The sequence below is a fragment of the Acanthochromis polyacanthus genome, chromosome 9 (genome assembly GCF_021347895.1).
Source record: "Acanthochromis polyacanthus isolate Apoly-LR-REF ecotype Palm Island chromosome 9, KAUST_Apoly_ChrSc, whole genome shotgun sequence".
In the NCBI taxonomy this organism is placed as follows: Eukaryota; Metazoa; Chordata; class Actinopteri; family Pomacentridae; genus Acanthochromis; species Acanthochromis polyacanthus.
This window is the reverse complement of record NC_067121.1, coordinates 26,740,754-26,756,325: the sequence shown is the minus strand read 5'-3', so window position 1 is coordinate 26,756,325 and position 15,572 is coordinate 26,740,754. Positions and strand designations below refer to the sequence as shown.

At 39.6% G+C, this 15,572-nt stretch overlaps 1 protein-coding gene across 1 annotated transcript; it reads left to right on the top strand.

Annotated features, from left to right (window-relative positions):
• The first annotated feature begins 10,525 nt into the window (after positions 1-10,525).
• On the top strand, positions 10,526-13,662 carry camk2n1a (calcium/calmodulin-dependent protein kinase II inhibitor 1a). The gene is made up of 2 exons (XM_022202097.2): positions 10,526-11,097; positions 11,778-13,662. The coding sequence occupies exons 1-2, from the start codon at positions 10,929-10,931 to the stop codon at positions 11,846-11,848; spliced, it is 240 nt and encodes a 79-aa protein (XP_022057789.1). The 5' UTR covers positions 10,526-10,928; the 3' UTR covers positions 11,849-13,662.
• The last annotated feature ends 1,910 nt before the right edge of the window (positions 13,663-15,572 follow it).

Sequence of the window (15,572 nt, the reverse complement as noted above, 5' to 3'; positions counted from 1 at the left end):
CTGAATGTCCACAGCTCCACCATTTGTCATCTAAGAAATAGTTTCAGGCAGCAGCGTATGATTGACAATCTGTCACATGACCACAGACCAAGCGTCACCACCCAAGACCAGGGTCATCACATCTGGCCTGTCCATCTGTGAAAGAATGCTGATGATGCTGTTGGTGTGAATAACCAAAGAATATCTACTTAGACTGTTAGGAAATGAATGATGTTCAAATCTTTGTTGAGTGTTTTGTTGATGTTGGTTTCTAAATGTTTTTTGACACTCGGCCCCAAATATTAAAACCTTTTACGGCTCACAAGCTGAAACAATTCACACATCAACTATCTTTCTGACTAAACTAAGATTAAAAAGTGAAAAACTGCCTGATTCCTGCATCATGAATGTAAATCTTTTTGGTTTTTATGACAGTAAATTGAATACACTGTATTTGGGGTTGACATTTTATAAACCAAGACAAAAAACGACTTACTGCAGAAAACAATCAACAGATTAATGGACAGAGAAAATGTGTTTTCCAACATATATGGCTGAATTCCTCCACCATTACAAGACACATACAAATTAAATTACATTTTATTTATATAATGCCAATTACAGATCAAATTGTCTCAAGACGCTTTATATTTTTGTTGTCATATTTAAAATATGACAAAGTAAGAAATTTAAACCTCTTGACTAATCCAATTTATTATCTGATTTTTAAGAGACTAATTGACAAAATAACTTTCTTCACTAAAACTAATAAACATGACGTCAAATAGAAGGAACAGTTTTAAATCCTGCAGTCCCACGACTACAAGAATAAAGTTTGTCAACAAAAACTAAATCTGCTGGTGGATTCCATTACAGTCCTAATAAATGATCATAAAGTGTCATACTAAAGGTTTGTGGCGCTAAAAATCTAAAAATAAAGATATCAAGTTGAACACCTGGATGGAGGTTGATAAAAGTTGGCCTCCCTTCATTTCTCTGGAGCCAACTCCATGAATTTTAGGGATGGTGGTTAAAGACCTGCTCTTCTAGTCGTCTTCCTTCTAGTCGCTGTAAAAAGTCACTCCATCCTCACCGACTGCAACACCTCTTCATGACAAGTTCTTGTGCCTCCGACCTGGTGGAAACTCGTCGGGCAGGGGAAGGTGTGGTGGGCAGTGGGGGAGTAGGGGGGAGCAGAGAGGGGAGGCCGCCACCCACCTCCCCGCCTACTCTCTGCCCTGACTCCACCCTGACTCTGACTTGGTTCCACCAGTGTGGTCACTTGGAAACTACGATAACAAAGGGATGACGAAATTATGTGTTTTTATCTGATCTGTAGCTCAGTGAGATAAGGGTTTGCTTAGGTTGCTGGTTCAAGACCAGACTCTTCTTAAATTTTTGAAAAACTTAGACAAAGACAAAGAAAGAAAAATGCCAGTGATCAGTCTTGAACCTGCTACCTTCCACTTTATCAGACTTTATCTGGAAAGCAGTTTTCTTAAACAAGCTCTCTGTCCACAATCAAACCAAGGACATAGAAAGAGGAAATGTTTGAAGAAACAACTTGATGTTTTCATTTCAGACGAGAAAACGCATTAAGACCTTTATCTGTTTTTGCTCTTTTTGATCATTTTATTGTCTCTTCGGTTTAATTTGATCTTCTAAAGTCTAACTGGTGTCTTTTCAAATGTTTTGTCTTTAGTTTGATTCTTCTCAAATGTTTAGTTTTGTTCTTTTCTCAACTTTTATTCTTTTCTAATATCTGATCTGATTTTCAAATGTTATGTCTTTTTAATGTTTAATTGTTTTTTCAAATATTTTATCGGCTTGTTTGAAAAAGTTCCTTTTCTTTCCCAATGTTTAATTTTTAGATTAAATCTTTAAGGTTTTTATTTTTAAAGGTTTTACCACCTTTTAATGTGTAATTTTCTTTTGAAATGCTTCATTGTATTTTCTGTTTAATTCCTATTTACAGTTTTATTGTCTTTAAGATTTAATTTTCAAATTAAACATTGAATTTTTAATTAAATGTTTTGTCTTTTCAAAGGTTTAATAATCTAATTAAATGTTTTGTATTCTTTTAAATGTTTAATATTCTTGTTTAATTGTATTTTTTAAATGTTTAATTATCTAAAATATTTCATCTTTGATGTTTAATATTTTTGTCTTGAAAAATTTTGTTTAATTTCTTAATTGCATGTTTTGTATCTTCTGCTTAATTATCTAAGTTTTGTCTGTAATTTAATTATATTTAATGTTTAATTTTCTTTTTAAAAGTTTTACTGTATTAAATGTTTTTTCCTTTGATTTAATTGTTTTTTTAACATAGTTTATTTCTTTAATCTTTCTTTTGTCAAAATTTAACCCCAACCTTAAAAATGAAACAAACCCTTAAATCACAATGAAAATACTTCTGTTGTCACAATCATGAGTTAGTCAGTTATTCAGTTTATCAATTCAACTTTGTTTCACACCTTCCACAGATGACAAAACTAAAGCAAAGAGAAAAAAAATAAGAACCATATTTACCAAGAAAACTATCCAGTACAAAGCCCTAAAACACACTAAGAAACACATTAAAGATGATTTTACTGCTGGAAGCTGCAAGCCAACACCTAAAGAATAAACTAAAGCAACGGAACCAAACCCAGTTCAGTGAAGAGAAGCAGAGGAAATGTTTGACTGCAGCCATAAAGCAGGAAGACACTGAGCTGCTCAGGTGTTCCTGATAACACCAAGCAGCCACCTGGACAGCCAATAGGAACACAGCTTACTGGAAGTCCAGAGGGCAGGCTTAGTGAAGTAAATTTAGTTTAAAGTTGAAGCAGAAAGTTACCAAAGAAAGTTGAAAACCACCTTCTGACACCTGAAATCTGAGTTTTCACACAAAGAACACTTGAATATGTCAAACTGCTTTCATAGTAGAACCATCGTTGTAAAAACGTCATAGTATGGTGTGTTGCTCCAAAAACATTACAACTGTCTGGGTCGCCGAGGAGCAACACAAAAACAGGACAAACACTGGTTTCCAGGGGGTTAGGAGGCTGTTTATTTGAAAGAGGAAGTTTACAACAACACAACATGTGAGCAGAAAAATCACAAAGTCTGTCTTTAGTTCAGCTGAAAATATTAGACTTTGTCTTTTTTATTGACCAAACTTTTCAAGAAGTAGATGAAGAATAATTAAAGCTCTCATGTAGAAGTCCAACTTATTTTGGATCCTTGTGGAGAGTTTAATGTTTGCGTTTGTAAAGCTGTTGAGTTTTTAGAGCCACATGGATTGTTTTGACATTTAATAACCAAGTCCTGAAATAAAATTACAGTTGTGGATTTCTGTCCTTTAGTCTGGGCTAAACAAATAACAGCAGCATTAATCTCAAACGTCTTTATGAGGAGTCTGGATTGAGGTTTCTCACTTGATAATGATCAAAACATGAAATTTATGTTGGCTTAAAGGAATATTCCACCTTAAATCTTTGAATGTTGACCTAAAAGGTTGGTTTCAGGAAGTATTCCACCTACAAGGTCCTCACACATCCACATTAAAGGAACATTCCGCCAAAAATCCCTGGACATGCACCTAAAATTATGTTTTAACTGAGTATTCCATCCAAAATTCCCAAAGAGACCTGAGAGGCTGGTTAAAAGGAATATTCCACCTAAAACCTCAACTATGGCAGTATGTGTCGCAGCATTAATAAGACCCTGGACACAGAGATCGTCCTGAAGTCCGACCACGAGGAGGAGGAGGTGACTCACATCCTCATTGTGGAGGGCTTCCTGCTTTACACCTACAGACCTTTGATCTACGTGCTAAACCAACGTTACTTTATTTCCATCCCATATGAAGAATACAAAAAGAGACATATAGCTATACAGGCATATAGCTATCGCACTAATTCAGGTTTGACATTATGATGTTCCGGACATTTGCTTTAATACAGTTTCTGAGACTGGACCACTTTGAATTTTAATTGAATACCCCTGCTCTCTAGGCTGGCTACCACCAGCCTGAATGACAATGAGTGCACAGGCAGTCTGGGTATTCCCAGACTACCTGCTCTCCTGGATTGCAATTGTTTTTTTCCAACTTGTCAAAAAGTTTGTATCGGTCTCTAGGAATGTTTTTGAATTTTTGTTCTGAAAATCCGACCTCTCTGTCGGTTTTTTGTCATTCAAAAATTAGTGCTTGATTCAGTCAACTGATAATGTTGTGGGCCGGTCTGGGCCAAAAATGCCAGAGCTGATTTTCTTTTGCTCCAGTCCACCCCTGTTTGAGACATAACTCCTACTGCTTCTTCCACCACTAGGTGTCCCTCTTTCTTCATTTGAGGTGGTGAAATACATCCTGCACTGACAGTGAGCAGAGACACTGATTCCAGTAGATGGTCTCCAAGTCACAAGCAATTAATGTACACCGTGAGATCCTGCTTAATCCACTCTGATAGCTGACAAACAATTTAGATGATATGATTATTCTCTAATTGGCCGTACTTCATGGGTGTTGACTCTGATTTGTGATGATGAGGGGCGCAGAGTCCAGTTAAGTGAAACCCTTTTAAGCATTACCTTAGTCGATGATTACAGGGAATTTTAACATAATCAGTGTATTTCCATGATTGAGTAAGGAGTGGGAAACTCGGAAAACTTTGTCTCTATTTTGGTGCAGATCCAAAGGTCTCAGATATTTCAATGGATTTTCACAAAATCTAGTTTAGACATTCTAGATGATGGTATCTAATGACTCTGGTGTTTACTTGACCTGTGATTTTGAGGCAAATGTTTTGACAATGGATTGCCTTATAATCAGAGCAGACATAGGTGTTCCACTCAGGAGGAACTGTCGTAACATTGGGGATCTCCTGACTTTTCATCTCACCTCAACATCAAGCCAAAATTAACATTTTAATAATCTAAACTTAATATTGCATTATGTAATCAAATGGTGCAAAAGCATCATAGTTGCACTGCTAAGTTATTAAATGTTGTGGTGCATTTATTTATTTGTTTGGTAATTTGCCACAGAATTATTTTGTGTGTCAAAGTCTTGCATCCAGAAAGTCTCACAGATCAGCCAAACCAGAGCAGATGGAGACAAAATGCTGTATTTAGCACAATAGAATGTGAAAGGAAAATGGCGCAGCTCCAGCTCTGCAGAAACAAAGTCCTGATAGATCTCTGAAATCCTGACACGCCGTGACCTTATGTACTTGTATTCCAAATAGGAAGGGGTTGGGGCAGAGGGCTGTTTTCTTCTCTCTCACAGTTTGCCAGCTCGGCTTTAGCAGACAATCCAGCAGACAGCAGGGGAAAAATGTAGAGATGCGGCACCTCAGGAGAGAGAGAACCATCACGCCGTGCTATCGTCCCTGATGCCAATTACTGCTGTCACCCATCTGCTTTGGGCAAGCAGTGAAATGTGGGATAAGTGACCTACTTTCTGACAGGAGTGTGACTGCAGTGCTTCTCTGCTCATCAACAAACTGAGTGCTCCCTCCCTGAGGAGAAAACACGGGATGGTATCACAGGGAAATACATACTGGTCAGAAATAAAGAGTTTTGTTTTTTGAATTTTCAGTTTAAGCAGAGTACACTGGTTTTATACAGCTCAGTCACTGAAATCAGGCTTTACTATACAATTACAGCATTTGACACCAAAAGATAAATGGACAGAGGACCTTAAACTGGAAGAAATTAACATATCTCCTAACCATGCAGACAGCTGTGGTTTTAATTGCTTGTGATTTCTGCTGCTTACCCAATTCAGTAGAATCAAATTTTAAATGTGGTACAAACAGCAGCCAAAAGTTTAATAATGAAATATATGTCAGTGCCCAAGTTAAGCAAAGTGTTAAATTGAAGTGTTCACAGTGATGTCTGCGGATCATCAAGAGGAACTGGAACATTGTTTCAGAAAAGCCATGTCCATGTGGTTCTCAACAGGGCGGTTGTGGGAAAAAAACTTATTTAAATTGCATTAATTTATATGATGGCCACTTGGGAGCAGCACAGAAAGCTAGAAACACAACAATCACCTTATTGAAAATGTGTTAGCGAGCTGTTGCCTGGTTACACATCCTGCAGACCTGGAGCATCATTAGCATTTATTGAAAGTTCTCTTTGTGGCCACCTGACAAATGTAAGTCCAATAGCCATTTTCTTATTGTTCTCTGCTAACTACTTTGTTGAATATCAGACACTTTACCTTCTAAATGCTGCACTGTGTTCACCAGCTTTGGTGTTGCACAGGTAATGTACTGTTGCCTTAAATGCTTTTGTTGTCACAATGCTGCCTGTTATGAGTGGAAATTATGCTGGAAAGAGAGATAAGAGTGAACCAAAAGACTAAATAGTGAAGTTGTGGGTCATAAAGCCAAAACAATGTAGTGAAAGATGCTAAAAGGCTCTGCAGAGCCAAGTCTAATTGTCACTATGGGTGCCTTTCACATTACATGTCATCATTAACTCCATTAATGACACAAAATATTGATTAGTTAAAGTTTGTGTACAGTAAAAAAAAGAAATTTAAAAAAGGGAGAAAGACCACTATTGCAGTTGTTGCGATTGGGTTGCAAGGAGACACACTAAAACTAAAAAGTTTGTATGAAACAAGAAATAACACTGGTTCCAAATCCACTAAATGTAGGAACTTGACTCATATAACACAACATGGTGGTAAGTTTCACTTTTAAATGACCCACAGATTTCACCAATACAACAGTCAACAACATGAAACCTGCCCCTCTGATCACAGCTTTTTCCTCCCATGTGAATGAGGTGTGGAATGCAGAGTTTACAGTATGGCCTCAGCCTGCTGCACTCTACAGCTGTGAGCATTTCTGTTTCTCACTGATCCAAGGGCAGGAGCTCTGCCAATGTTCCCACAATCTATTGGAGGATGTTTATGCAGGAAAACAAACAGCATTAATCTTCATGACGAGAAACCCAGATACAAACAGTACTTTGATTTGGTCAGCGACTGCAGATTGTGTTGTGAGTCTCCTCTTTCTGCAGCTACATTTTTAGTTTTCCTGAAATATACACCTGCTCTCTCTCTCTCACACACACACAGATGTGTTTCCATCACTTCAGAGGTCATTACTTTGACTTACAGTTATTTACTAGAAACATACCCTATCTCGAAGCATTATCAGTGTTTCCCTAACCCCAAACAAAGCCTTCAGCCTACAATAATTTATACTATACATACTTGCTTTTTGCACGATAAAGGGAGGCAAATCCCCACAGTGTGACTGTTTCAACACATTTATGTCCCCACAACAGGAGTAATACAAATGCACACACACACGCACAAATCCTAAGAGCTGAATTGATCCTGGCTCTAAGCTCGAGGCTTGTTATTGGTGTTTTTCCTCAGCTAGTGTTCCTCAAGGAGGAACATAATGTGTATATACAAAGTGTGCGTGTGCACGCATGGGTGTGTGTGTGTGTGTGCGTGCACGTGCTTGCGTGCGTGTGTTTCTGTGTGTACAAGTTCAGCAGAGCTTGGTCTGCTCAAGGGGAGAGATGGGGAGGAGGGTGAGTGACTCAGCACCGTCATTCATTTGTAATTGGAAGCAGTGCTTCAGGAGCACACACACACACACACACACACACATACACACACACATACACATAGACACATTTCTTCGGGGTGGGTGCCCTTGTCAAAGATGATGGGACTGATTGAGTGAGCCTGATCATTAAGAACTGCTGCCTGCTAAGAAGGCAGAGAAGGAGAAAGAGAAAGGATGGGACAGAGGAGGAGAAATTACAGCATGCAGAAGGATCAGCTGCACCAAACAGAGACAGACAAAATGAGGGCTTATTGCACTTGAGCCAGCTGGGTTATACACTTCAGTACCAAGCAGTGCCTCATTAAGGGAGGAGGTAAGGAGCAGACGCGCCTCGTTGCTATGACATATGCATGTTCCTGCCCTAAATAGTGAACATAAAGCAGCATCTGGTAACATGTGGGGCATCAGATCAGATTTTTTTCCCCAAACCGTCCAACTCTGTCGCCAGCTGATGACCTCATGTGAAATCTCTGGCCCTCGTTTGAACCTGGATGTATGAATCAAGAGCTCTGGCCATCGACAGCTGGAGGCTGCAGTTTAATGGGCAGGAGGAGCTTTGAGAGTCATCCCAGGGGAATTATATTCAGACAGAGTGACAGATTAATGACAGACAGAGTGTTAATCCCTGTTAGAGAATTATCATTACTGAGTACCTGAAGATATTTAGTTGCTGTGTGCACCTTAGTTAAATTTAAACAACTAGCAGCATCCTTATTAAAGCGGTGGGAGTTTTTTTGTTGTGAACAGATTAAGACTTGGGGTTCAATATGCTTCCAAGCCTGTTGGCTAGATTTTTTGTTGGTAAACTGGTGGTTAACAGAGATACTCTGAGCATTGCTTCACTGGGGGTTATGGGCTATGGTTCATATTTTTAATGTGACCCCAGAAAGCAGACAGACTTTCACCACACGACTCGTCCCTACAGGAAACCCAGGAGCTTTTCCAGCATCCTTGATCTCAAGACTGTCAGCTTCACCGTTCAGCTATGCAGACTGGCTGCTAAAACAGAGGAACACTGCTTCAATGGAAAGGTTTTCATGTGTTTGTAGACAGGTCAGCTGGCCCAAGTTGTTGGGAGAGGTTTGGTCCAATAATAGACTGTCTGACGGTAGATTATTTTAGCTTTTTATGAGACACCATATGTTATGAGGGCAGAATGTAACGCATGCTGCCAGAACAAACAAACACAGGGAAGAATGATGTCCTCACAAATGTAACTAAGATAGAAACTCTTTTCACTGTGCTTAAATGAGCCATCCATGTATTCTCTGGGGACATACATCCAGGACCATATCATGATTTCTAAAGGTATACACTTGAGTATTTTTGAGTATAATAAAGTTTAACATTCTAAAAAAATATTTTTTTTAAAATTTTTTGGGTTGCCTCTGTTGTTCAAGCATTTGTATTTGAAGCTCTTCATGCTATCTGAGGACATTAAAGTGGTATTCTTGTGCACTTACTCAAAGTTGACACACAAACATCAGACATTTATAAAAATAATAATCATAATCAAGGAAACAGAGGCTGAGCTTTCTTGAGCTTTAGTTCTTACATCCTAACATTTCCCAAAAAGCAACCAACTGTACTTTCACTTTCATAGACTCTCTATCCCAGGAAAATATCTCAGTTTATAAAGCAGGTTTTAGTCTCCAATGGTAAAAGGAGACAAGCCTGGTGACACCATCAGGTAATTTTTAGTTGATTTTCTCCTGGAGCCACAGAATACTTCATGCCCCAACCTTTACTCTCCAGTATGTGCTTAATCATCAGAGCTGAGGGACCTTTTAATTTCCCTGCATGACTTTAATAAAGTGTTAAATGCATATATTTTATTTTTAATCTGTTTTTTTTAAATCTTATTAAGTTTTCTTATGGCAACCACAGCTGTCTTTATCCCTGACTCTTTCTGTTTTAGTCTTCATATGTCAGAACACTGTACTATTGTGGTAGAAGAGCAGCTCACGTCTTACATTCAAGTCGAAAAATATTTAGTAAAAGTTTAACTCAAGTTTCAAAAGTACTCATTTTGCAGAATAGCTCATTTCAATGTGCTATTACAGCATGTTATGTCATGTCATGATACGTTATGTTATGTTATGTAAGGAATAACGTCGTACAACCTATGGTACACTGTCCGTCCAAAAAAAGGTTGCACACTCTAATATTTCATTGGACCGCCTTTAGCTTTGAGTATGGAGCTCATTTGCTGTGGCATCATTTCAATAAGCTTCTGCAAAGTCACAGCATTTATTTCTGTCCATAGTTGCATTCATTTTCTAACAAGATCTTATTTTGATGATGGGAGAGTTGGACCTCTGTGCAGTCTCCTCCAGAACATCCCAAAGACTCTCAGTGGAGCTGAGGTCTGGACTCTGTGGAGGCCAGTCCATGTGTGGACAACACTCCATCTCTATAATACACTGCAGTGCAACCAGAATGTATTGCACCACTGACAATGTTTGGGAAGTGATGGATCTGGTGGACTTGAATCATAAGGACAATCCCAGCCACTCTAGAACAGAAACTCATTTCGACCACATGTATCCACAATCTCATTCCTTCAGTCACTACCCAGAGCTTGTGACCACAGGTGAGAGCTGGTACTTTGCCTTCTAGCTCAGCTCTGTCTTCACTATGACAGTTTGGTACAAAACCAAACAACTATGAGACTGATCGAGAAATTAACAACAAAATAATTTGCTGTAGCCCTAACTGCCTGTTCATAACTCATGATCCAGAAACTGCCCATTATGATACTTTTGCCTTCAAATATGAAGCTGAGATATGCTCTGATGTTTAGTGCACACACTACAGTGAAAAATCTGCGTATTCAAGTTGCTTCAGTGAGTATCGCTTCCGTCTCTCTCCTGTTGGTGTCGCTCTTGCTCCTCTTCCACTCGGAGTCCCCCTAACTCACACACATTCACACACAAACACACAGTCGCGCTTCAAACCCGGATGGATGACTTCACCGTTCTGCCTGGGTTTCCTTTATGATCCCGGGATCTCCCACTTCCCTCGCCAGACATCAGCCAGCAACGCAGGCGAACGCAGCTCTCTCTCTCTCCCTCTCTCTCTCTCTCTCCCTCTCTCTCACGCACACACATACATACACACTTTCTCTGCAGCTGCAAACACATCGAGAGAGCACAGAGAGACCACAACAGCAGCAGTCGGACCTCACACACACTCACACAGCGGCGCCTTATCCACTTACGCTCAAAGAGGATCCCAGCAGGAGACGCACCAACCGCTGCACAAACAGGAACCTACGGCTGCACTGCGCACACGCTGAGGAAGACTTTTATCTACTTTTTTCTTTAAAGAAACCCTTCCAAAGGGCTGGTGATCCTTCTCTGTTGTGCCACAATGTCCGAGGTGCTGCCATATAACGAGGGGAAAATGAACGGCTACGGGGCGGACAGCGAGGTCAGTCAGATGTCCTTTAGCTGCGGACTGCAGGACACAAGCGCCTTTTTCGCTGCGTCGCAGGCGAAGAGACCCCCAAAGCTTGGACAGATCGGCAGAGCCAAGCGAGGTAACGGATGGTTTTCAATAGAAGATTGACACTTAAGAAGGCTTTTTTTATTCAAACTGAAACAGGAGCAGAGTTATTGTGTTGTGCAAAATGAACCAAATACGCAAAACCTGCAATGTTTTAAGTAGATGAATGATGATGCCAGTCAATATATTGTCATCATCTTGTATTTTATGCCATAAAATTACCATATCTTTCGCTCTGAGAATGCACTACAGTTTAATATCTGTGTTCCAAGGGTCAATGTGGTTGTCGTCGACAAACTGTTTATATTCACGCAGTAGAAAATGATCTTTCGTGCAAAAGGACACACCCCGCGTTGCACTCATCAAACAATAAGATAAAAAGCCTGGCCGGTCGCCATTACAGTGGAACGAGTTGTTTTCCACCATGGCACGATCGATGCTGGAGGATTTGCAATAGTGCTCGATATTTATTTATTTATTTGTCCACCTGCAGCCACGCCACAGCCACATTTACGCACGCTTAGTTTGGTGATTTAGTGCGACACGTTCCTTTTATTCTGTGCGCAAAAATCAGCCGTGGGGTGAAATCGTGACTTGGAATATAAATAATGCTACGTGGGGCCCGTGTTGGGGTCCTTAGTTGTCATGGTGTCAGTAAACATCCCCCTTTCTCCTTCTCTCTCTCTTTCCCTCTCTCTCTCTCTTTCTCCACAGTGGTCATCGAGGACGACCGGATAGATGAGGTCCTGAAGGGGATGACGGACAAGTCTTCACCTGGCGTTTAAACACGAGCGATGCCTTGCAGACTTTTTTAATTTTGATCACCGATTTGAAGCACTTGTCGGCTGTGCATGTTCGAGGATTGCGGGGAGAAAAAAATCGACGGCACGAAGCGAAAGGACGGGATGATGGTGAATGGGAAATGGGGGAAAAAGAAAATGGCAAAGAAGAAGAAAGGGGGAAATGGCTTAAATGAAGAGATGTGAAGAGGAGGAGGAGGAGGAGGAGGAGGAGGAGGAAGAAAGAGTGAGAAGGAGGAAGAGACTCTGGAAAAAGACCAAGATTTATCATGGGATTGCTGGCAATTCTCCAAACGAATCCCGATTTTAACTACTGCTGCGCAGCAAGATGTTGAGATGGCGGACACTGCTCTGTATCTCAACCTCTGCTGACTTTAGTGATGGATGAACTTGTCATTACTCCACGACCATCTCTCTTGTTTCTTTTCTTTTTCCAAAAAGCGCTGTAAGCAACAAAATACTGCAACTAGAGGGTGAAGTTAAATCCCAGCCCTATTTCAATAAGTTGTACAGTAGGTAGGCTAAGCTCTCAGACGTCCCCCCTTGCCTCCCCCCTCCTCTCTCCTTTAGGCTTTGCTTTGTTGATTCAGTCAGCGACGGTGCATTCAAGGGAGCTGTCCTTTCAGCACTGATCCAATGCATTCCTGTTGCTGCTAATGCTTTTAAAAAAACAGACCAACCAAACCCTCCATAAATAGAGGAGACCCATTGTATGTAAAAACACACACACACATATATCCGAGGATGGTGCAATGTTAATATTTTCTGCAGTAGAATCCCATTTGTTTTGGCACTTATACAGCATTAGGCCTCATGTTAAGCTGAAAAACAGGCTACATTCTACTTCTTGTCTTGCCCATCAGTGGTTCAAGGTGCAGGCCGGCACCTTCATGTAGCTGATTTACACCTGCACATATCTTTATTTTTGTTTCTTTTGTTTCTTTTCCTGCGTTTTCAAATGCTCAGATATCTACAGAGGCCAGCAGAAATATGTGGAGATTATAAGTAAATGTTTTAAGTAATAGTCATGAAATTGATGGGAAAAATAGCTTTCTATAATTTGGATATTTTCATTTTGCGATTATTTGTGTTTCGTCCTCTATGAATTTCAAAGTTTTTCTCCATCTATTTGCATGAACTGTCACTCCGGTGCCAACGCAGGTGCCACCACTCTTACCCTGGCACGCTTCTTTTTAAACAAAAGTCATATTTGTATTTTTATATCTAAATATTTGTTATTTAAATTATATGCTAGTCTATCGTCTTACAATTCATCAACAAAAATATTTGTACTTCAGAGAGGATATACAGAATGAGACTAGGCTTCATGGAGGCGAAGCTAAGATTTTTCGGTGGACTGGTCTCATTCTATATCAGATGTCGGACGTTTTTTAAAGACTAACTGAATGTGTCTGGGGTTTTTGCACACATCAATGTTAAACTATTATTAAGAAATCGTATACTGTGACTTGAGCTTCGTTGATGAATTTGTTAGAAAATGGCAGTTTTAGAGTATATTGCACTGTTTACGAGTATCCTCAAATAACACGTTGTTATTTGACCGATTTTGGACATTACAGTTTTTGTTTTTTAATTTTGTTTATTTTGTACCATTATTTTAAAGAAACTGGATATGGTTTGTTGTGCATGAAACCTTAATATTTTCAATAATGAAACATTGTTTTATGAAGCAAAAAAGCAACAAAAATGTCATGACATTCTAAGAATGAGTCATTGTATATTATGATGCCATTTTCACTGTATTTGGTGAATTAATAAATGGTGAAAGAAAATGTTAATGTGATTCCTTGATATGGCTTTTGTCCCAAGATGCTCTCAGTGAGCAGAATGACAAACACTGAGTCAGTACTGGACCTTTTTCTGTGAATGAAACTGAAGAATGAAAAAGAGAGAACATAGAGAGCACATTCTGTCACCACTTTAACAATGAAAAATACACCTTTAAACAAACAGAACACAAACAGCCTGTGCAGCCTATGGAATCAGTAGACATCACCTTACTGAAAGTAAATACTGCACCGTAATTAAATAGCGGAGAAGAAACAGTGATCCATCTTTTAAGCTGTTAAACAGCTCTGTGCTGGCCTACACTAGTGAATCCATTAAATCACGGACCCCTGGGGAGCCACGATTGGCCACACGATCATCTATCACAGTCTGTACAGTGTCCACATACAGTCGCTCTCATGCGATGGTGTGCACACATTAGCTTCACTCTGATGTTAAACCAATTCTGATTATATCATGTGCAAAGCTCTTAAAATCAACACTGAAAACATCCTGTGGTTTAGTGTTTTCTAACCTTTTACGCCCAACATGTCCTCACAGCCCAAACAGTCACTGCAGCCTTCTTATGGATGAGACGATCTACAGCTGAACAGCATTTAATGGAACAGAGAACACAGTAGCTTCAGCGAATCTGTGGCAAATCAATACAAGACTTTATTGTCCTGGGATCTGTGATACATCTTGGCCTCTTTACCTTCTTCGTATCAAGTTTGCCTTCATACCACAGCCATTTGGAGTGGCAGAAACTCAACCATTTGTTGATTAACTTCTTAGCTCCTTGTTGGATTTTTGCCAGATGTTTTAGCGATAACCCTGGAGGGGAACAACTGTTGATTTACGGAAAGAAATCTGTGAAATTAGGAGAAACTGTCACGTGAACGAAAGGGTACAGAACACTGTGTGCCAGCAGTGTCAGGTAAAAAATGAAATTGTGTCACCCCTCATCCAGCAATAATACACAAACCGGAACAGCTCTGATACCAGCTCAGTGAAGATGAACTTCCTCGTAATCACACTAGAATTTATTTTCCAGGAAATCATGATAGATTTTATCAGTCTCATTTGTTAAAAAAACAAAACACATCTACAGTAGCAGGACTAATCTATAAAAAAAAGGTTACATGATTCTGACAACAACACATGATCCTTCCGTTATTTTGGTCTGCACTTCACTCTAATAAAAGAACATCAACAAAGCGTCACAAGTGTAACCATCCACAGTCCCATCAGCGGGATTATTGACTGTCCCGATACCATCAGCACAGCACTGAATGAACACATAGTGTTATTGATCATATTGTTGTTGTGTCTCTGTGTGTATGTGTGTGTGAAGCCATGGACAATTACACTTTTCGCAGTAATAGGCAGCCCTGGAAGGCTGGAACCGGACAGACATATTTGGGCAGATATTGAATTGTGTCAGCTCTGCTTCACACCTCTCACTCTGCCATGTGCGTGTCTGTGGACATGTGACTTTTAGAGTAATTTGCTTAAGTCATACTATCAATAGGGCAATAGTTCAATGCTGGCTTTGCTGGTATGAAATTTGTATTCTAATGTGTAACAGTCCAACCATTTAACACTCAGGAATCACACTAAGGAAGTTAAATCTATGCAGAAATGTAAAGTTGATAGACTTAAAAGCCAACATTCCTGATTTAAGCTACAAACAAAGCAATCTAAAGCACCTCAGAACTCCACTACCTAATAAAAATTTGCAAGAAACTGTTTCACCGGGTAAATATTGCTTCATTACTATGATCATTTAGTGCAATCTCTTCTCCAACTAGATCCCGGCATCTACACTATCTTTCAAAAGTTTGAGGTCAATCAGAAATCTTGTTATTTTTGAAAGAAAAGCATTTTTTTTTTCCAATGAAGAGAACAATAAATGGATCAG